This window comes from Entelurus aequoreus, linkage group LG24, assembly GCF_033978785.1.
Source record: "Entelurus aequoreus isolate RoL-2023_Sb linkage group LG24, RoL_Eaeq_v1.1, whole genome shotgun sequence".
Classification (NCBI taxonomy): domain Eukaryota; kingdom Metazoa; phylum Chordata; class Actinopteri; order Syngnathiformes; family Syngnathidae; genus Entelurus; species Entelurus aequoreus.
Window position 1 is genome coordinate 22,603,761 of NC_084754.1, and position 21,635 is coordinate 22,625,395.

Sequence of the window (21,635 nt, forward strand, 5' to 3'; positions counted from 1 at the left end):
GTTAGTCTCCTACTCACCTGATCACTGACCGTATAACAACCTGCACCACTTTTCAGGTGACCATCCGCGGTTAGGGTAAAGGAGCAAGTATGGTTTAAATACATTTTGTGATTAATCTGCGTATATAATGATTCATGCGATAATTTTTTGTGATTAATCACATGAGTTAACGCGTTAATTTTGACAACACTATTGATAACACAAAATCACTAATGAAGTATGTTTTTTAGCAGATCCAATAATTACAGTTTGTGCTCCAACTGACTGCTCATCGAGAAACCGCTGACTTTCACGGGTCTAACAATTGTTGTTGCTCACTAGATGTGGAAGTGCAGAGAATGAAGAAGGCGGTTGAGTCGTTAATGGCATCGAATGAAGAGAAGGTACAGTTGATTATTTGCCTTGAAAGGTCGTATGCGCTCCATTCTTCATGTTAGTTCATCTCTTGTTTGCAGGACCTTAAGATTGAGGAACTGAAGCAATCTTTGTTGAGGTACAAGAAAGTTCAGGACATGGTCATGTCAGTGCAAGGAAAAAAAGGTTAGACATCTTACAGTAGAAAGTAATTCTTACAATGTAAGGTCAGCAAAAATAGAGATAATGACAATACTTGTGTTCATAAAACTAGAACCCATCTGGGTGCTAGCCTAGTGTACCAAAAACATTCTTTGAGATGAGAGAATCTCATTTGAAAGGATCTTTCTTTAGTTTTTACTCAGTTGGGAAGCTGCTTAAACCATGATTTTATGTTGTTTGTTACTATGTGACCTGTGGACAGTATTACAATTGATATTATATATAATCGAACAAAGTACTATTCTGTCACGTGACATGGTGTTTTATTTTTAATTATCTGCAACAGAGAAACCCAAAGATAATGAGCATGTGGAGAGTAATGGCGATGGTTCCTCTTCATGCTTACCTGCCGACCATGTGTTTGTTGACCAAGACGAGCTTAAAAATGCTGCATCGCAAAGGAGGAACCGGGATGAGGTTTGTACAGCACGATGTCAACATCTAAATGTAAAGTAGAATCTAAACTATATTCAGTAGGGCTGTGAATCTTTGGGTGTCCCACGATTCGATTCAATATCGATTCTTGGGGTCACGATTCGATTCAAAATCAATTTTTTTTTTCAATTCAACACGATTCTCGATTCAAAAACTTTTTTTTTCTCGATTCAAAACAATTCTCTATTCATTCAATACATAGAATTTCAGCAGGATCTACCCTAGTCTGCTGACATGCAAGCAGAGTAGTAGATTTTTGAAAAAAGCTTTTATAATTGTAAAGGACAATGTTTTATCAACTGATTGCAATAATGTAAATTTGTTTAAACTATTAAATGAACCAACAATATCACTTATTTTATCTTTGTGAAAATATTGGACACATTGTGTTGTCAAGCTTATGAGATGCAATGCAAGTGTAAGCCACTGTGACACTATTGTTCTTTTTTTTTTTTTAAATGTCTAATGATAATGTCAATGAGGGATTTTTAATCACTGCTATGTTGAAGTTGTAACTAATATTGATACTGTTGTTGATAATATTCATTTTTGTTTCACTACTTTTGGTTTGTTCTGTGTCGTTTGTGTCTCCTCTCAATTGCTCTGTTTATTGCAGTTCTGAGTGTTGCTGGGTCGGGTTTGGTTTTGGAATTGGATTGCATTGTTATGATATTGCTGTGTATTGTTTTGTTGGATTGATTACCGGTAATTTAAATTAAAAAATTTTTTTTTTTAATAAATTAAAAAATAAAAATCGATTTTTTAAAAAATGAGAATCGATTCTGAATCGCACAACGTAAGAATCGCGATTCGAATTTGAATCGATTTTTTCCCACACCCCTAATATTCAGTAATGTGAGCAAGTTTGGACACCCCAAAGGTGTACAGTATGTATTTTCTGTGTAAGCTACTCCTGAACGGCTGCACACAAAAGAACATTTGGCCAAAAGGCCCAACCCAACCGAATAGAGGTGCACCCTAGTGGGTTGCTCGTGCTATTATTATCTGACAAATACATCACCCGGGCTGTTACTAAACTTATGACTTGTAATTTCTCACACAGCTCAATGCACTTTACAAAACATTCGTAGTAGCATTGGGGTCTCGTAGAAATTTGGTACACACCTTTAGGGGACTATCAAGCACAAGATCAGCAAAGAGCAGGATTGGTTGAAAAACATGGCCACCATCAAGCAAAACATCTTAACAACTCATTGGCCATAAGTCATTATGTCTTCCAAAGCATTTTGACGACAACTCAAAGGGGGCACCACAAATGCCAACATTTATTTCATGACATATTGAATGATTAATCCATCATGTATCAAAATGTCAATGTGTAGAACGAAGGGCACAAGGGACGTCAACTCTCAATAAACTTTAAAACGGTTAGACACAAATGGCTCACATACACACACAATTCACACATTTAAAATTAGCATTGACGTGTTGACAGCCAATTTAGCAAATCATTTATTCTGTCAGTTATTGTGCAGTTTATGCTGGAGGCTTTGGCAGGAAACCTTCATTGACAGTGGACTCTACTGCGTTTTGTTATTTTGTCTTTGGCGTGTAGCTGGAGCTCATAAATAGACTGAATGATGATGGTACACCCTCGCCCAGCCCTGCTGATACAGAGCAAGTCGCAGAGTCTGCAGAAGCACATGTGGAAAGGTGATTTATTAGAAGATATTGTCCCCAACATAATACAGTAAGTCATGTGCTAAATCCGCACAAGCTGATCCTGATGCTTTTTACAGCAGCCTAGATGCAGCCATGACTGTCTCCCACAACCTTGTAGAAAGGAGCAAGAATGACAAGGCAAGGAACATGTTGATTCAAATTGTATTTTGTTTTAATCAGCTCTTTTTAAGTCCCAATCCAACTGTGTTGCATTATTCCAGAACACAAGTGAGGAGATCATTCAAATGGCTGAGAAGCCACCAGTGAATCCCCCTGCCACCTCGATCGCCACCGCAGGGGATGAGAGCTTTGGCTCCAAAAAGGCACGATCATCTTTTGGAAAGGGATTCTTCAAGCTCCGCGGGGGAAAGAAGACTGGAAACTCACAGAATCTTGGTAAGCACGCAGCAAGGTGACTGGCCTTTTCCCCCCTCACGGAGAAATGTTTCTATAGCTCCAAGCCACACCCAAGTGAAATACCACACAGACCATAATTTGCTGCTCACAAACTGTGGCCCTCATTTTTATACAAAAGTCAGTTTGCATGCTGGTGTATACTAGGGCTTTCAAATTATCATGTTAATTAAGAAAAATTAATTACAGTCAAATTTAGCGCGTTATGTTTTTTACTTGCATTAATCAAAATTGTAATCTCTAAGGTTACTGTCTCTGTATGCCTGCGAGTTGTCTCACCCTTTTCTTGTGCTTGACTGAGATAAAAACACAATCGCCATGCAGCAAAATAAAAATAAAAATTAAAAAAAAATATATATATATATATATATATATATATATATATATATATATATATATATATATATATATATATATATATATATATATATATATATATACTACCGTTCAAAAGTTTGGGGTCACATTGAAATGTCCTTATTTTTGAAAGAAAAGCACTGTACTTTTCAATGAAGATAACTTTAAACTAGTCTTAACTTTAAAGAAATACACTCTATACATTGCTAATGTGGTAAATGACTATTCTAGCTGCAAATGTCTGGTTTTTGGTGCAATACCTACATAGGTGTATAGAGGCCCATTTCCAGCAACTATCACTCCAGTGTTCTAATGGCACAATGTGTTTGCTCATTGGCTCAGAAGGCTAATTGATGATTAGAAAACCCTTGTGCAATCATGTTCACACATCTGAAAACAGTTTAGCTCGTTACAGAAGCTACAAAACTGACCTTCCTTTGAGCAGATTGAGTTTCTGGAGCATCACATTTGTGGGGTCAATTAAACGCTCAAAAAGGCCAGAAAAAGAGAACTTTCATCTGAAACTCGACAGTCTATTCTTGTTCTTAGAAATGAAGGCTATTCCACAAAATTGTTTGGGTGACCCCAAACGTTTGAACGGTAGTGTATGTATATATATATATAAAAAGAGGTCTTGCTCTGTCACAAGATTTTTTAGCGACTATAAAAGTGGCGATAGGATGATTATTATACAAATAGTCTAAAATATTCATAATGAACCTAAAGACAGATCAGAAGTGTGTTTATGGTTTGTAGAAGTTTGAATGTTGTCTTGTTTTTATCGTTAATGTGACAATGCCTTTTTAAAAATGTTTCCAAGAGTAATGGCGAAGTTGGTAGAGTGGCCGTGCCAGCAATCGGGGGGTTGCTGGTTACTGGGGTTCAATCCCCACCTTCTACCATCCTAGTCACGTCCGTTGTGTCCTTGGGCAAGACACTTCACCCTTGCTCCTGATGGCTGCTGGTTAGCGCCTTGCATGGCAGCTACCGCCATCAGTGTGTGAATGTGTGTGTGAATGGGTGAATGTGGAAATACTGTCAAAGCGCTTTGAGTACCTTGAAGGTAGAAAAGCGCTATACAAGTATAACCCATTTATCATTATTATAATATGTATCGCTTTATTAGACAAGCTATAGAGGAATGTGTCACTTCTAGATGTGTTTTACATTACACATTAAGCTGACTTTATACTACTATAACACAGGGCTGGACGATATGGACCAAAACTCATATCCTGATATATTTTGGCTGAATACTGATATAAAATATATATCGCAGTACTTTTTCTGGAAAGCGGATTTCGACAAAAGTCAAACCCAAATATGCGTGTCAAGTTGTTATTTAAACAAATACTTAACATGAGTACATTTCTGGAATTTTTTAAGTTTCATGCATAGATAGATAGATGCACAAAAAATATTAAAAAGCCTTGAAAATAATACAGTAAATATTATTGATATTCATCAATAATATAGTAAAGTATAATCCTCAATCTTCTTTAAAACAAACCTTTAGCTATGCTCAATTCTTTAGCTCATAAGAAAAACACACAATATAAAATAAAGTCCCTGGTTTAAGAGGACATTTTAAACCTCAGCAGCAACTTGGAAATAATTTACCTTTAACAAAAATGTTTTTTTTTAGCTCAACATTTGTAGAAAACCCTTAAAATTGAAGGCCAGGAACACCAAGACGCCAACTGCAGGATGCAGTGTGGCAGCTGACAATGTTGCCACTGCAGCTAAACACCCTTTCAGATTGTGTATACATTTCTTGTGGCAGTGCTTCTTGAGCAAAGTAGTTGTGACTAGGAAGCTCATATAACGAGTTAATTACTTCTGGCAGCTTTTTAAATCAGTTTTTTTTTCATAATGTTTAATCTAGAACATATCTATTTACACAAAGTTCATATTTTGGCAGCAATATGGTGAACCCCCGCCTTCCACCCGCATTCAGCTGGGATAGGCTCCAGCCACACCCCGTGACCCCGAAAGGGAAAATTCGTAGAAAATGAATGGATGTCTTCTCCATCGTTTTTTAAGTGCATCCTTCTCTCTCGCGTTGTTAATTTGATATAATCACGTAAATTGCAACTCGCCACGCTGCTGTCATAAATGCGTGTTGCCGAGGCTTAGGTCAAAGATCCCATTGCTGGCAATACTCCTGAGGATTTTTTTTTTATTGAGAGCAACATCTGGGGCGAAAACGGGATCGGCATAATTTGTCCTCCTTTCCCGGGAAAGGAGGACAAAATACGTGACTTCCCGGCAAAAAGGGAAAGGTTGCCAGGTATGCTCCACACACTCAACGTACTGGACTTTGTGTCAAGTGAGCGTGGTTTATACCCTTCCTCACTCTTTGCGTGGAGGAGGCGGGACAGCACCCTGCGCAGACAGGATGAGCAGAAAGACTTCCGCGTCCACACATCAAGGCTTACATATATTGGTATGGCATAATTGTCCCAAATACAGTACATACCTCTTTCTAAAATATACCAGTATAATTTGTAATACCGGTATACTGCCCAGCCTTAACAACACATCTGCGTATCAATATAGTGATATATTACATGTATAATATGTATATTATTATTATTTTTTAAATCAGAGCACACTTACATAGCGAAAAATGTTGTTTTAATCGCGAGGGCAATTCATAAGTTGCATGCTTGTGTGTCTGCCGGTCCACAAAATGAAACTAATTGCATAGGTTTATGTTATGTTGTTAAATAAGGTTAAAGACATGGTATAGTGTATACATGTACGTAGTGCTGGGCGATATGACGATACGTATTGTGGGCACGATAGAAAAATGTCTATCGTACAATTTCTATTTTTATCGTTTCAAGCGATAGGCTGTATTTTATCCATAGGCTTTGTGCCATCAGATGATTCATAGTAACAACAACAATAATTGCACACATTCAGTAAGTGTATTTGGTGTCAAACGGGAGAGAAAACAATATTTTCTTACAAAGAAAAGAATGCGTTGACATGTAGGCTCGCATTTCTCTTTCGATTTTGCGACATGACGCCGCATTATGTGCCCTCTTTGTGTCCAGCGTCTCACGCCGTTGCGGGTTACCTGGGTTACACACATGAGGTAGAGACGGAGTCCAAGGACGAACTCCTACCCAAACGAGGGCGTAGCTCGTCAGTCTGGCTTTATTTTGGTTTCAAAGCGACGGATTCAGAGCAGAAAACAGTCATATGCAAAGTATGCAAGAAAAGTGTTCCGTCACCTGACGCTAACACAACCAACCTATTCTACCACCTCAGAAAACACCACGAGAAGGAGTACACTGAGACCCAAAAGGCAAGAGTCACACCAATCAATGCTACCAGCGCTAAACCCAATCAACCAAAAATTCAAGACGCTCTGGTACGAAACAAACCCTACGAGAAAACGTCCCGCATTTACCGACAAATAACAGACGCCATTGCACGCCTCATTGTTAAAGGTATGGTCCCGGTACACTTGATAAACCAAAAGTATTTGTTTAAATTTCATTCTGATCTACTGTTCTGACTGCACTAAAGGCTAACGTTAATGATGCCAGAGACGTGCACTTGAAGATTTTTTGTTGCAATTGCTTACATCGGATACCAAAAGTATGTCTATTTTTAGTTATGATCTAGCGTTCTGACTGCACTTCAGAGAAACTTGAATACTTGTAAAACTTTAAAAATGTGTTTTAAAAACTTTAAAAATTTGTTTTGTTGCTATTGTTGTTTGCTATATCAAATGTATTTGTTTATTTCACTTGCAAATAAAGTGAGAAAAAAGGTAAGAGGTCATGTATGTTGTTAAATTTTTCATAGAACTGAAAGCGTACCATAGCTATATCGTGGTATATCGTGATATAAAATGATCCATATCGTGATATACATTTTTTTCCATATCGCCCAGCACTACATGTACGAGACATTATCACATGTGACTGACAGTCAGGAAAACCAATCAAAGCCAAAATGTCCTTTTGATCCATTTTACAAATTTTAACATGTAATTTTGACAAAGTTTTATTTGTAAAATGTATTCTCTTAAACATTAATAGATTACATTTAATGGCGATGTTTTATTTAGTTTTTTAATATCTGAAGCAGGGACAACGTTCAAGTTCAACATTCAGTACTAATTGCTCAGAAAAATGGTAACGGTTTTTGATGTTAACTTCAACACTTTATATTACCTTGTGTTTTATAGTAGTAAATAAAACAGACGCTTTAAATCTGTTAAAAACAATAAATTATTTTATGAACCACTTTTTTGTTTAAATACCTATCTTAATAATAATGTAATAAATTCAAATGAAAATATTTCAAGTTGAGGACTTTTATTATAATTTTTTATCCATACATTCATTTTTTACCGCTTGTCCCTTTCGGGGTCACGGGGGGTGCTGGAGCTTATCTCAGCTGCATTCGGGCGGAAGGCGGGGTACACCCTGGACAAGTCGCCATCTCATCGCAGACAACATTCACACTCACATTCACACACTGGGGCCAATTTAGTGTTGCCAATCAACCTATCCCTAGGTGCATGTCTTTGGAAGTGGGAGGAAGCCCATGCAGTCACGGGGAGTATGTGAGAATAAAAAGATTAATTTTGTTAATAAATTACAGATCCTAAGGAATTAATCGCTATTTTTTTTGTAATCGCTTGACAGCATCAGAATGTACCTTTTGTCCCCCAGGACAGACCCTCATCTATTAGTCCCCTTCCAAACTTTAGTTTTTTTCAATCATGAATTCTGATTGTCTTGTTTTTCTTTTTGATGGGTACCTGTGGTGTGTTGTGTGTCCATGTAACACATGAAGACCGCAGCCGGAGTGCGAGCGCACCTATGCTAGGTACAGTATAACCCACGGGTCACTGCAGGAAGGACGGCGGAAAAAAACAACTCTTCCTTCTTCTGCTCATCCTCCGGCTCACATTGTAGCAGCTGCATTGTCCCAATGGCAAAACCATTGTAGCTAGTCACATGCCTGTGCAACATACAAGTAGTCTGTTGTGTATGTTCATTTGCCTTTGTGCCTGCATGTATATTTTTCTTCTTTCTTCTTTGCTGCAAAACCCCACCCAAGACACAAACATGTATCCAACCGAAATGATACATCATACATCTTGATCCTCCTACAATGAAACCTTTAACTCTTTTTCATTAAGGAAAAAAATAAAAATGTTTTTGGATGCATGCACCAATCTGCATGCAAAGACCAGCTTTCTAGCCCCATGTCAAACAAGGAGTCATCACATGTCTGTTTGGCTGCTTTCAGGCACTACAAAGGAGTTGTGCTTTTTAATGCTCATCAACCTGTTAACGTTCTGTTTCCATTTGTCTGCACAGCTGAAACTGAGCATCAAGGTACCGACCATCTGGACCTGGCTGGACTGCCTCAGAGGTCGGCAAACAGCGACAGCACAAACACACTCTCCACCACCCCAGAGGGCAAGAAAAAGTCCAAAGGAATTAAGAAGTTATTTGGCAAGTAAGTGCAAAATTACATAGCTTTAATTTTTTGTATCAAATATTCCGACAGACACCTTTTAAAATGTTAATTATATTATTTGATTTAAGGCTTAGAAGAAGCCAGTCTACTACATTTGACCTAGACGCCAACCTGCCACCTGGAGATTTTAAGAGGGGTGGTGTGCGAGCCACAGCTGGACCCAGACTGGGCTGGTCTCGTGATTTCCAGCAAGTCAACAAGTAGGCATTCATTCAGTAATTACACACCCAGTGGGAGCTTCTTGTCTTGAAAAGCTGTCTTTTCATTTTATTCTACTTTCTGATTATCTTAGTGACGTGGACGCTCCCTTCGCACGCTGGTCAAAGGATCAAGTGTGCGACTGGTTGCAGGATCAAGGTCTTGGTCTTTATGTGAACATGGCACACGTGTGGATTTCCTCCGGACAGACACTGCTTCAGGCTTCCCAACAGGACCTGGAAAGGGTGAGATGAATCAGTATAGCAGCTGTCTTCTAGTAAATAGTAAAGGAAAATAAAGAGTCACAAATGATGTCATTGACTAGTTTGCATAATTGACCATGGACGAATAATAACGGACACAAAATAAGTAAAATGACATCTTGATATACAGTCATAGCTCATAATAGCTTACTAAATAAACACAGCTGTCATGGTGACTATGATATTCATCAATAAAACGTCATACACACTTAGAATACATCAATGTGTTTTACATAAAAAATGTTAGGATACAGCAATGTGTAATACATTAAAAATGTTAGGATACATCAATGTCTATACAGTAATAAACTTTAGGATATATTAATGTCTATACAATAATAAATGTTAGGATACATTAAAGTCTTACACGTTAGAAATGTTGGGATACATCAATGTCTTATGCATAAAAAAATTAGGATGCATCAATGTCTTCTTATACATTAAAAATGTTAGGATACATCAATGTCTATACCAAGGGTCACCAACGCGGTGCCCGCGGGCACCAGGTAGCCCGTAAGGACCAGATGAGTAGCCCGCTGGCATGTTCTAAAAATGGCTCAAATAGCAGCACTGTAGCGGCGAACAGCTGTCTCGTCAGCTGATGCGCGAGCGCGTAACTGCGGCTGCTTGGCAACCAGCCAAACCCCACTTAATAAAATTGTATTTTATTTTACAGCACATCCACATCCCTATTCACCTAGGCAACCCCAGGAAATGTATATAATTCGGCATTATTATCAGTTTACGTTCACGCGCAGGTATAACGCGGCGCGCTCCCGTCTCGTCTGCTGGTGCGCGAGCCCGGTAATTAGACAGCTGTGTCAAATCAAGGAGTACAAAAGACGCCAGCGCAGAGTGGAGAAAGGTTTGGTTCATTACAGATAACACAGAGTTGTGCCAAAAGTGTACCAAAACCAAAAGCTGAACGGACAGCCGGTAAGATTGCACTTTATTTCTCTTTGTGGGTGTGGCGCACCTGTTGCGCTGGTGAGATGGAGGGGGGTGCTAGGAGTTGTGTGCATGTAGCGTGCTTAGTCTGGAGGCTAAATACACACGGTGTTTTGTGTAACTGTTGTTTAGTAAGGAAGTGTTGTGATTCTTTGCTTAGTTTGATAAATGTTGGAGCAGTTTGCTTCATCAGGAGGGTGAAGTCGCTCAACTTAAAGTGTTGGATTTAACTGTGTTGGATCATTGGCTGCTAGTGAGGGCATAGAAAAGGGGTATTTTTCTACCAGTAGACAGCGTTTAAGATTGAGTGTTTCACTGCTAAATTAATAATATATTTATATTGGATATGGATTTTAAATATGTATCTAAAATAGGTGGTTAATTGGTTAGGTATTTATGTATTTGCATTTTGGGTTTTCTGCTGCATTTATCTATTGTGTTTCTGGTGTTAAATGTATTTTATATGTATCTTGGTGCATTTATGTTGAGACAATTTATTTAAAATCTGAATTAACTTAAAGGGAAAATATTAATAAATTTTCTTGCACTTGTTTAATTGTTAAGTGTTTGATAGCCTAATTAATAATTGTAAATTATGGGATTGATAATTGATTGATTTTTTTACAGCATGTTAATCTTGTGGTGTTTTGTCCTTAAAGGTTTTTCACCTACTAAAGAAGCTAAAGGCTACTAAAGACAGCTAAAGAAACTAAAGTCTACTAACACTGCTAAAGACTGCTAAAAAGACTAAAGAAGAAAAAAGAAGCTGTTTCTTCGTTGGAAAAACTGTTGCAAACTAAAGGAAAATAAAAGGAAAAAAGTAACTACAGTCTGGTCTTTTAAGTGAAATCCAGAAGCCACATTCAGCATTGGTACATCCCTTCAAGTGTGGGATAAGCACAGTGAAAAAAGCAAAACACTTGACAAGCACTTACCAGTGAGCTGCCTCTATTTTTTAAATGTTATTTATTTACTAGCAAGCTGGTCTCGCTTTGCTCGACATTTTTAATTCTAAGAGAGACAAAACTCAAAAAAAAAATTAAAATCCAAGAAAATATTTTAAAGACTTGGTCTTCACTGACTGACAAAGAAACAGATAACAGATTTGGTGTCCAGTTCAAAGTGTGACGTGATTTATTTAAAAATTTGAGAGTTGACTTTTGTATTTTACATAAGTTATTATTTGTACAAACATGGTGCAAAGTAATTCATGATTTGTTCAAAAATGTTAGTGGCTAGCTAGTTAAAATGGGATATTGTGATTTCACAAGACTGTCTTAAAAGTGATCATTTGAAAATGTTCAATTTGAAAAATGTGCACTTAGAGAAAATATAAAAATAAAGTGTTGCATATTGATATTTATCTGTTTCTATATATATTTATTGTGAGAAATCATTAAGATGATCAGTGTTTCCACAAAGATAAATATCGTTAATTATTAATAATAACATAGAGTTAAAGGTAAATTGAGCAAATTGGTTATTTCTGGCAATTTATTTAAGTGTGTATCAAACAGGTAGCCCTTCGCATTAATCAGTACCCAAGAAGTAGCTCTTGGTTTCGAAAAGGTTGGTGACCCCTAGTCTATACAGTAATAAATGTTAGGATACATTAAAGTCTTGTACATTAAAAATGTTAGGATACATCAATGTCTATACAATAACAAATGTTTTGAATACATTAAAGTCTTATACATTAAAAATGTTAGGATGCATCAATGTCTTATAAATTAAATATTGGTAGGATGCATCAATAAAATTGCACGCATTTTGGAACAGCTGTTAATGCTTCAAATGTATCTTTCAAAATGTTAAGACAATGGGTACAGACAACCCCAATGCAATGACTTGTACACCAATAGAAAGTGGCGATGGTAACAAGCAGAAGCAAAAGTACACTAGCAAAGTAAAAGTGAATTATGGTTATGCAGCGCTTTTTCTCTAGTGACTCAAAGGGCTTTACATAGTGAAACTCATTATCTACATCTTTAAGCTACATTTAAACCAGTGTGGGTGGCACTGGGACCAAGTGGGTAAAGTGTCATGCCAAAGGACACAACAGCTGTGACTAGGATGGAGGAAGCGGGAATCGAACCTGGAAACCTTAAGTTGCTGGCACGGCCGCTCTACCAACCGAGTTCTGAATGCGTAGCAGAAAATCTTTTTGTAGCGGTCCAAATGTATCTGTGGCTGGCCACGACAAAATAAGTAAATGTATTGGAAACAATGACTTTTGCTCCAAAATTTGTCAAATTGCCTTAAGCACACTTTGAGATTTGGATTTAGTTGTGTGCTGAGTCACTAAAAAATGTCAATCTTCTTCTTATAAAGCCATTATTTTGTTATTTTTGTTACATCCTGGTGTGGTGTTGTTGACCCCAAGTTGCAGAGTCAGGAGATGCAATGTTCCAGTTCAGAAGATAGGGCTGGCATATTAAGTATCCTAATTGGCAATCAGGGATAGGTGAGTAAGCCAGCGCCCAGACTGGAGATTAGTGGAATAAAGCAAATACATCTAGCTGCGGCCATTTTAAGTTGAAATTGCGCCCACTCTAAGTCATGTCCATTGTAAGCCGCGCCCCCTTAAAGATGCCCACTGGAATGACGACAATGGAAGTGAAGCTTGAGAGACAAAACGTAACACGGAAATCAGAAATAAATAAATAAAATATTGCTGAAAATAAGTTAGGGGTTAGGTTTGCAAATAATCAGCCGAAAAAGCAATACATTCAACAACTTAAATACAGTAATGGTGCGTTCATAGAGCGATATGGGTGTGTTTCAGTATCCACCTTGGGTCACGTTACAAATCAAGTGTCCACTCGCGCGTTGTCCGCACCACTATGGGCATGTCTTTAAGACACGGTTCACTTCTGTTGTCGTCACAACTGTGGGTGCGACATAGAATGTCTGCGGCAAGACCCTTCTCGAAAAGAGGCAAAGAGGAAATGGAAACCAAAATAAGAGCGCTGGACAGGAAAATAAACAAAATACAGGAACATAATAAGAAAACAAAGTCCCAACCTGTCATGACATGTAGTTATTAGTTATACATTTCTAGACGTATTGTTGGGGAATTTATTGTGTTAAGTGTTCTTCTTACGAGACTGTTTTGTGTCAAAAATGATAGAAGTTGTTAAATCCTTCTCGACAAGCCCAGTTTTCAGTTGCAAAACAACACTTTTTAGTGAATGTAGAAATAGAAAAAAACACCTTACTTTGTCATTTACATTTTACATGACAAAATGTGTTTGTCAACTCTTTCTCTCCATCCAAGTCGTGTACTATTGACACATGTGTCCTTGGTGATTTTCAGGAGCTGGGCATCAAACACCCACTGCATCGAAAGAAGCTGCAGCTGGCTCTGCAGGCTCTCGGCTCAGAAGAAGAGGACAGCAAGGGAAAGCTGGACTACAACTGGGTGACGAGTAAGTATCAGCTGTTCATTCCACTCTCCTCAGAAAATCTCTTTTCCATTGACACTTTGCGGCAGTGTTTTCATTGTTGTTTTTGCTGGTCCATTAGGGTGGCTGGATGACATCGGGCTGCCACAGTATAAGACTCAGTTTGATGAGGGACGGGTGGATGGTCGCATGTTGCACTACATGACTGTGGTGAGTGGTTTTGACGGGTGACATAACAGCATTTTGCTCTGCTGACAGTACCAGAAGCTTAAAATTATTGTATTTTGAGGGAAATTATCTTTCATACCGGATTTGACGTTTCTCAAACCCACCTGCTACAGTAAAAAATTATTGCAGTTTTTGTTTCAACCCTCAAGGGACAAAGGCTGACTTTTTTGTCCTTTCGGTACATTTTTGCTGTATTTTGGCAATTGGTTATTCTATTATGATTTATTCTAAAAGTTTTTTTCCCCACATAACATTTTTTTATTTCAATGTTCAATTGTTTCACAGGTGTACAATACACTGGCAGTTTTTTCCCAATACCCCAAAGCCAAACGGGATATTTAAGTCCTTCATTTTTCAAAGGGCATAAAAATATTTTGGATTCTTTTTTGTACAAATCTCTGAATTGATTTCAGCCCTAAATAAAAATACCGGACATGTTATGTTTTTTTTTAACCCTTTGATCAAATGATGTCATTGTTTTCAACTGCAAAACAAGTAAAAAAAAATAAATCCAAAATGTTTTACATCCATCCATCCATCCATTTTGCACCGCTTGTCCCTCTCGGGGTCACAGGGGTGGTTGGAGCCTATCCCAGTTGCATTATATGCCTTTTGTCCTGTTTGGTTTTCAAAATAATTAAATTAAATGTCTGCAGAGGGTTAAATAAACATAGAGCACTGTTTGGAAAAAGACTGCCACTGATAGAACAGCGCCCCTAACAGGCTGTAAAGAGGCATGTAAGACAATGCACAACACCAGGTGCAATGCAGGATGCATCCTGTTATTGTTTGATATTTAATAAAGGGGTCAAATTATCATACATTTTTTAGTTTTGTATCTATTGTAATACATTAAACATCATACGTGTGTGAATGCTGTTCCTGACTGTTGACACCTCACTAACAGAAGTACGGGGTAAACTCATATTGCCTCACAATTTGCTTCTTTTTGTTATTCAACATTTTTCTAGTGAAATAATGAACGCTTGAGACTCTTGGCCTGCCATGTATTGAATATACTCTATTAAGAATGAAATTGGAGGTAATTCTAAGCAATTTCTGTTGTAATAAATTTTTTACCGTATTTAACTGAGGTCTGAGGCCCAGCTGTGAAATCACATGGCAGGACTCATTAATTATAGATCAAATGATTTCAAAGCTAGATCATAAAAACTGTTTACCACATTCTAAATAACTTTGTGAATATTATGAGAGGCATTTAGACATGAAATAACACCTTTTAGCCAACTTACACTGTTCCAATATGTAAGCCTGATGCTGAGCCAATCAGTGGCAACGATACTGAACAGACCGCTCTGATTGGTTTGGTCTCCTCTTTTTATTGGCCAATGCTACTGTGGTGTTGATATTTTTAGTTCACTTAGCAATTTTCAAAGCTTGAAAATGCTGAATTTAGGACCCAAAAAATGTTTAAAGAAAAAAATCCTACTAAAATCTGCCACGTGATGAAGCCGCAATATTTGAAGCGAGGTGTGGCGAGGAACGTCGATATGAAATGTTGGTACCAATGTTGCTCGTGCTTTTATATTTATGTTATGATTATTCTTCACTGTTGGTAATTGATGTGTCCTCGTCCCTTCAGGATGACTTGCTCTCCTTGAAAGTGGGCAGCGTCCTACACCACCTCAGTATCAAGAGAGCCATCCAAGTGCTTCGACTCAACAACTACCAGCCAAACTGCTTACGCCGCAGACCATCTGATGAGGTGCGCACCCTCATTTCTCTGCTCTTTTGAACACTCCTTTTACAAATGATTCTCCCTCTTGCTCGTGTCCACAGAACAATATTTCCCCTGCAGAGATTTCCCAGTGGACCAACCACAGGGTCATGGAGTGGCTGCGCTCGGCGGATCTGGCAGAATACGCTCCCAACCTGAGAGGCAGCGGCGTGCATGGAGGCCTGATGGTGACATATTCTGATTTCCATTCTTACTTCGTTTTTGTAAGAAACAGATAAAAGACAGTTTATCTAAACTCAGGTGCTGGAGCCCCGCTTTAATGTAGAGACTATGGCGCTGCTGTTGAACATCCCCCCCAACAAGACTCTTCTGCGTCGCCACCTCGCCACACATTTCAACCTGCTTGTTGGTTCAGAAGCCCAGCAGCTCAAACAGGAGTGTCTGGAAAACCCTGACTATATGCTGCTTACTGCTACCATCAAGGTTAAGGTAGGTATACTGCACTGCTTCCTTGTTTACCTCATATATCAGGTGTTATTTTCTTCGCTAATTGGCAAAAGTTGAATTGTTGCAACCAGACTACTTCATATTATGGTGTACTCGCACTAGGCACCCCACAGCTTAATTTGTATTGGACCCCAGGGAATATTCCAGGGTTTCCCCTGAAACTGAGGTTTTGTAAAGTAATATATTGTATGTATGGATATGCACTATTATTTATGCACTATTGGCCATAGTTAGTTTGAAAAACAGCTAAAATATCATAAAAATATTCCTCTATGCTTTTTTTTTTTTTTAAACGTGCCTCTGAATCACCTGTCAGCTTAAGTGCTACAGCTTGTCACGCACCTGACCGTAATTGGCACTGGGCAAAAGTAAGGACAGAAAAGAAAAAAAAGGTATTTCTTGTTCAAGGTTATGAAAACTACCCTCATTTTGACATTACAACCGACAGTAATGTCTAACTTACGCCATGCGTGTCTTCGAAACTCCCGTTTTACACCTCTGTGTGGGGTTTGCATGTTCTCCCCGTACGTGCGTGGGTTTTCTTTGGGTACTCCAGCTTCCTCCTACATTCCAAAAATATGCACGTTAGGTTCTTTGGGGACTCTAAATCAGGTGTGCCCAAATTGGATCCCGGGGGCCAAATTAGGCCCCTTGTGTCGTTTGATTTGGCCCGCCAAAGGGTGGTTTCCAAATGTAATACATATTCCTATAGACCTTTTAAGCTCACTAGGGGTGCCCCAATCTGATATTGATATCACACATCAATCCAATATCAGCATAAAAAAAGTATTGAATTGTATCGGCCTGCATCTAAACTACAAGCAGTCCTGCGGCATGTTTACTTGTGCGAAGCTGGACAGCCAGTTAACATCTAAATATCCTCCAATTAGCACACAATGTTGGTCTTTTCTTCTATTTTAGTCAAGTCATTTACAAAAGGTCCCCATGGTAGGTTATAGGCTACTAGAAGCTAGCTACACAAGAGCTAAGCACACAATAGCACACAAGCTAGATACAAGTAATAAGTGTCCTTACTTGAACAATATTGCAGTCTAAAGCAGCACATTTGTCAATATAAAGAGGTATTAAATATTTATAGTTGTATATGACTTACACATACAAAGTCTACAAGGCAGAAGCGTATTAAAAAGTATCCATTAACAAACGTGTCCGCATCATTCAATTTACTGTGCCATGAGCTCAGCCTAATTAATTGTTGTGACCATTAGGTGTCGCCAAAAACTATTACCACTCCACTTCAATTGAAAGACAAATTAAGTTAATTCCAGACGGTCAATAATAAATAGATTAGTGTATTTCATACCTACCATTGATTTCTGTTTGACTAGTATCACTTCATCAAACTATTTCTAACATTCCACGCTACGAAATAACAAAAGTATGTATAATTCCTGCTGTTATCGGATCAGATCAGTATCGACACTGTATCGGAAGGGAAAAAGTTTGGGACACCCTTAACGTTCACACAATCATTAATGGAATGTTCGCAAGGCTAACTAGTTTGCTAACCATTTGTCATCTATCATTGTTATTGGCACTAAATATAGAAATTTTTTGGGTATTTGTGTTTCATGCTAAAAATTGCGGTGTTTGGCCCGCGACCCATTGGCTCATTTTAACTTTGCTGTGGAGGTTGTGCGGTCATGATAGTGTGACATGTTGTGCTGTAAAGGGCTGTCTTACGTATATGTTTGATCGCATCAATTGATCTTGGCTATATAGCATGACAAGTCAGCACTATTGAAATATATACCGTAATTTCCGGACTATAAGCCGCACCTGACTATAAGCCGCACCAGCTAAATTTAGGGGAAAATACAGATTGCTCCATATATAAGCCGCACCCGACTATAAGCCGCAGGGTTTTGATGTGTAATTACTGTAGTATATAAGGGTTCCTGCTACCACGGAGGGGATTGTCGGGACAGAGATGACTGTTTGGGAACGCAAAGCGTCCCATTTATTAACAATAAATCTTTCAATCATTTAATCAAACTTTCACATCTTTGACATGGCGAACAGCATTCGTGCAGAGTACAAATAATATAACGGTGCAAAGTAATACAAAGTGCTCGCCTGTACGTTATCAAAATAACCAGCCTACCGGTATATGAAAAGTCAGTCTTTAATCATTGTGTCATCGTCTTCCTCCTGCGTACTAAAACCACCGAAATCCTCTTCGTCGGTGTCGGAGAAGAACAGGCCGTAAATAAGCCGCACCCTTGTATAAGCCGCAGGGACCAGAACGAGGGGGAAAAGTAGCGGCTTATAGTCCGGAAATTACGGTAATAGGAATTTAAGAACTCCAACCAAAGTACGACAGAGGTTTTAGTATTTGTTGTGCACAGGTCACAATGTTGTTTGGATGTTGTTGTATGTCAATTTATATGAATTTTAGTTTAATTTAAACAGCTGGTGGACATCAGAGGTGGGGTTTGTAGTTGCAGGTACCAGAATCTTTTGAACGGAAACACAATAATAGACAAATCAAGAAGAAAAAAACGAGGCGTTTTGTTGCATTGCCTTCTGCTCTGTGACACAGATGACAAAATTACTAATTTATGACTCATATAGTCGTTTCAAGTATTATGCAACTCTACCGACAGATGTTTGCCTCATGAGCTACTTTAGGGACATAATTATAATATAAATCAAACACAATTGTTATATTTTAATTATTTATCATAGATTTAAAGGGGAATTGGACTTTTTTTGGAAGTTTGCCTATTGTTCACAATCATTATGAAAGACAAGACGATGGATGTTTTTTTTTTTTTATTATGCATTCTAACTTGTAAATAAAAGTCCCCTTACAATGGAGCCAATAAGAGGTCCTCTATTCTGCCCATAAAACCCAATAAAAAAACATACAAAAAGCGACAACGATACTTCATTTACATTTTGTGACTTGAATATTAACCAAGTATTAGTGATATTGTTACTATAAGTGCTAACGCAGACAAACTATTTATAGCAGCGTAATCACTAGCTTGCGGGGCTATGTTTACATCATCGGCTGGTGAGCTGCTTTCTTGCCTTGGAGCTCATTAAACCTTATTCTAGATCATAAATAATGCCTCTCACCTTGATAGTAATAGGATAAGTACGTAATCTGACAAGTTGGTCAACTTTGACAGCCAATTTAGACCGGGGAATATCGAGAACGACACGGAAAGAAGCTCGGTTCCACCACACTTTTTACTTTGAGGATTATGAGTCATTCTTCATCTAAACGGCATTATACTAAGATTCTATCAGTCGGCATCCTAATAACAGCAGACATTGTACAGTAATTTATGTTTTATTTTGTTGTCTCTCATAAAGTCTACAGCGAGTAATAATCAGCGGTGATGTTGAAAAAAACGAACGTTGTGATGCGTTTAAAATGAGAAAAGTATGTAACTATTACATGTTATTATAAATGTGCTTGTTACTACATTACATATATACTTAGTGTGTATGTAAAACTTAAATAGAGGTGTTTGGATGTTTTTAAGGCCTTTATAGGCAGAATTAAGCGACTCCCATTGGCTCCATTGTAAGCAAACTTTTGATCGCATTTATTTACTATTTAGATTGCATAAAAAAGAAAAATATGTGTTCTTGTCTTACATAAAGATTGTGAATGATAGGCAACATGCAGTTCCTCTTTAAATAATACCGGTACATTGAAATAATACTGTAACAAAATGCCATGGTATTAGTTTCGGGGAGGTAAATTTCATTAACATGTTCTGCAACCCTCTCAGATGTGACTAACAACATTTTACCTGTTATTAGTCAACGTAAATACAAACAAAAAATATATCTGCTATTGTAGAATATGTCTAGCAGGTTTGGTTGTGAAAGCACACTTAAATTTTGTCCTGTTTTTTTACTCTCCTCAGCCCAGGAAACTTTCGTTTGGTAACTTTGGGAGTCTACGCAAGAAAAGGCAGGAGGAGAGCGAGGAGTACGTGTGTCCTATGGACGTGGAGATGCCCAAAGGAAGAAGTTTTCAAAAAGGCTTTGAGCTCCAAATCTACGAGGACGACCTGGATCGGCTAGATCAGGTGACATTTGACGCCACTTCTATGAATACGCTACAATAATCAGGTACATCTTGCAGTTTTAGTCATTGATATTTAGTCTGATGGTGTTTCTTTGTAAAAACAAGATGGACGACTCTGAGGGAACCGTCAGACAGATCGGCGCCTTTTCTGAGGAAATCCAGAACTTGACGGTAAAATAGTCCAATTTTGAACTATATTGGTATTTTGAACTAACAAGTATTTTTCTCTGTTTGACCAGAGTATGTTGAAAGAAGATGAATTTTTCAAGATGTCCCACTCCCCAAACCCGAGTGTAACAGACGATGACTCCACCGCATGAGACTGACGGCTCCGTGTGACCTGGTCCTGCTGTGAAAACCCTAAATTAAAACGTCTCCACTTGCTCAACACGCTCCCTTCAAAAGATGAGCCATAGCTATTCACATCCCCTTTCTCCGTTTATCGCTTATTTTTGTCTCCATTGCCACCGAAACGTCAAAGGGAACATTTGTAGGACGATGCCACTGCCTGCCAGCTGGTTTCTGGAAATATTTTGTACTAAGTTATGTGCTGGCATTGCTCTGTTTATTGTCAAACTAATGCCAATATAGATTTAATATACCTTTCCCTTTGCCTCGTCATTGAAAATACTTCATTGGATATTATTTTTCAACGACAGCTGCTATATTTTCTACAAAAAATAACCTTTCAAATTCAGAGTAAGTTGTCTTATATTTTCTATTACACAATAATATTCTGCATGCATTTGCACCAATACCTATACAGTACACACCTAATGCATACCAAACTGACACGATGCCATGTTTTTGTCTTTTGTGGTTTTGTTCACAATGGATTTTGAAATATAATTCCTATTAGCATTTCCACTGATTACAGAGCTCTTATGTTTAGTGGTAATCATACCATGCAGAAAAGGATTTTGTTGTACTGCAAATATGTCAAATCCTATGAGCAATAAAGTAATTTAAACTAGTGTGTTTGTTTCAAATGTGCAGGATATGTACCAAGGTACCTATAATGTTACACCACAATTTGTATTATAGTAGTAGGAAATCTAAACCTGCTCATATTGGCCCCTAACTATGCACTGTTTTATTGAGCACAGCGACACCTAGCGGTGTTTTTTCCGTCCTGTCACTTGACCAGAGGACAGTGGAGAGTAGGGGTGGGTGATACAGCACATTGTGGTATCGATTCGACATGAGATAACTATAGGGACAATAGTGTTGATACCGACGCTCTTATGCCTAATAAGATCGTTGAATGATTTTAAGAAGCTGCATTTGATTTGCTGTTGATTAAAATCAGCTTTTATTTTTTCAGCTTTTTGCTTGTT

The 21,635-nt window shown here is 38.1% G+C and overlaps 1 protein-coding gene across 7 annotated transcripts in view; it reads left to right on the plus strand.

The window, feature by feature from the left end:
- The window catches only part of ppfibp1b (PPFIA binding protein 1b), a 53,262-nt gene extending 31,990 nt beyond the window's left edge, over positions 1-21,272 (plus strand). For 4 of the 7 annotated variants that reach the window (XM_062035693.1, XM_062035696.1, XM_062035697.1 and 1 more), the window contains 18 exons: positions 322-383; positions 456-540; positions 863-993; positions 2,588-2,685; positions 2,772-2,832; positions 2,916-3,090; positions 8,287-8,319; positions 8,817-8,958; positions 9,048-9,179; positions 9,272-9,422; positions 13,705-13,816; positions 13,914-14,002; positions 15,624-15,746; positions 15,821-15,946; positions 16,020-16,208; positions 20,135-20,299; positions 20,404-20,469; positions 20,538-21,272. In XM_062035693.1, coding sequence (XP_061891677.1) covers positions 322-383; positions 456-540; positions 863-993; positions 2,588-2,685; positions 2,772-2,832; positions 2,916-3,090; positions 8,287-8,319; positions 8,817-8,958; positions 9,048-9,179; positions 9,272-9,422; positions 13,705-13,816; positions 13,914-14,002; positions 15,624-15,746; positions 15,821-15,946; positions 16,020-16,208; positions 20,135-20,299; positions 20,404-20,469; positions 20,538-20,618 — 2,021 coding nt within the window. In that variant the 3' untranslated portion in view covers positions 20,619-21,272. The remainder of the gene's footprint in view (positions 1-321; positions 384-455; positions 541-862; positions 994-2,587; positions 2,686-2,771; positions 2,833-2,915; positions 3,091-8,286; positions 8,320-8,816; positions 8,959-9,047; positions 9,180-9,271; positions 9,423-13,704; positions 13,817-13,913; positions 14,003-15,623; positions 15,747-15,820; positions 15,947-16,019; positions 16,209-20,134; positions 20,300-20,403; positions 20,470-20,537) is intronic. The other 3 variants (XM_062035695.1, XM_062035700.1, XM_062035694.1) reach the window with 2 other exon arrangements.
- The last annotated feature ends 363 nt before the right edge of the window (positions 21,273-21,635 follow it).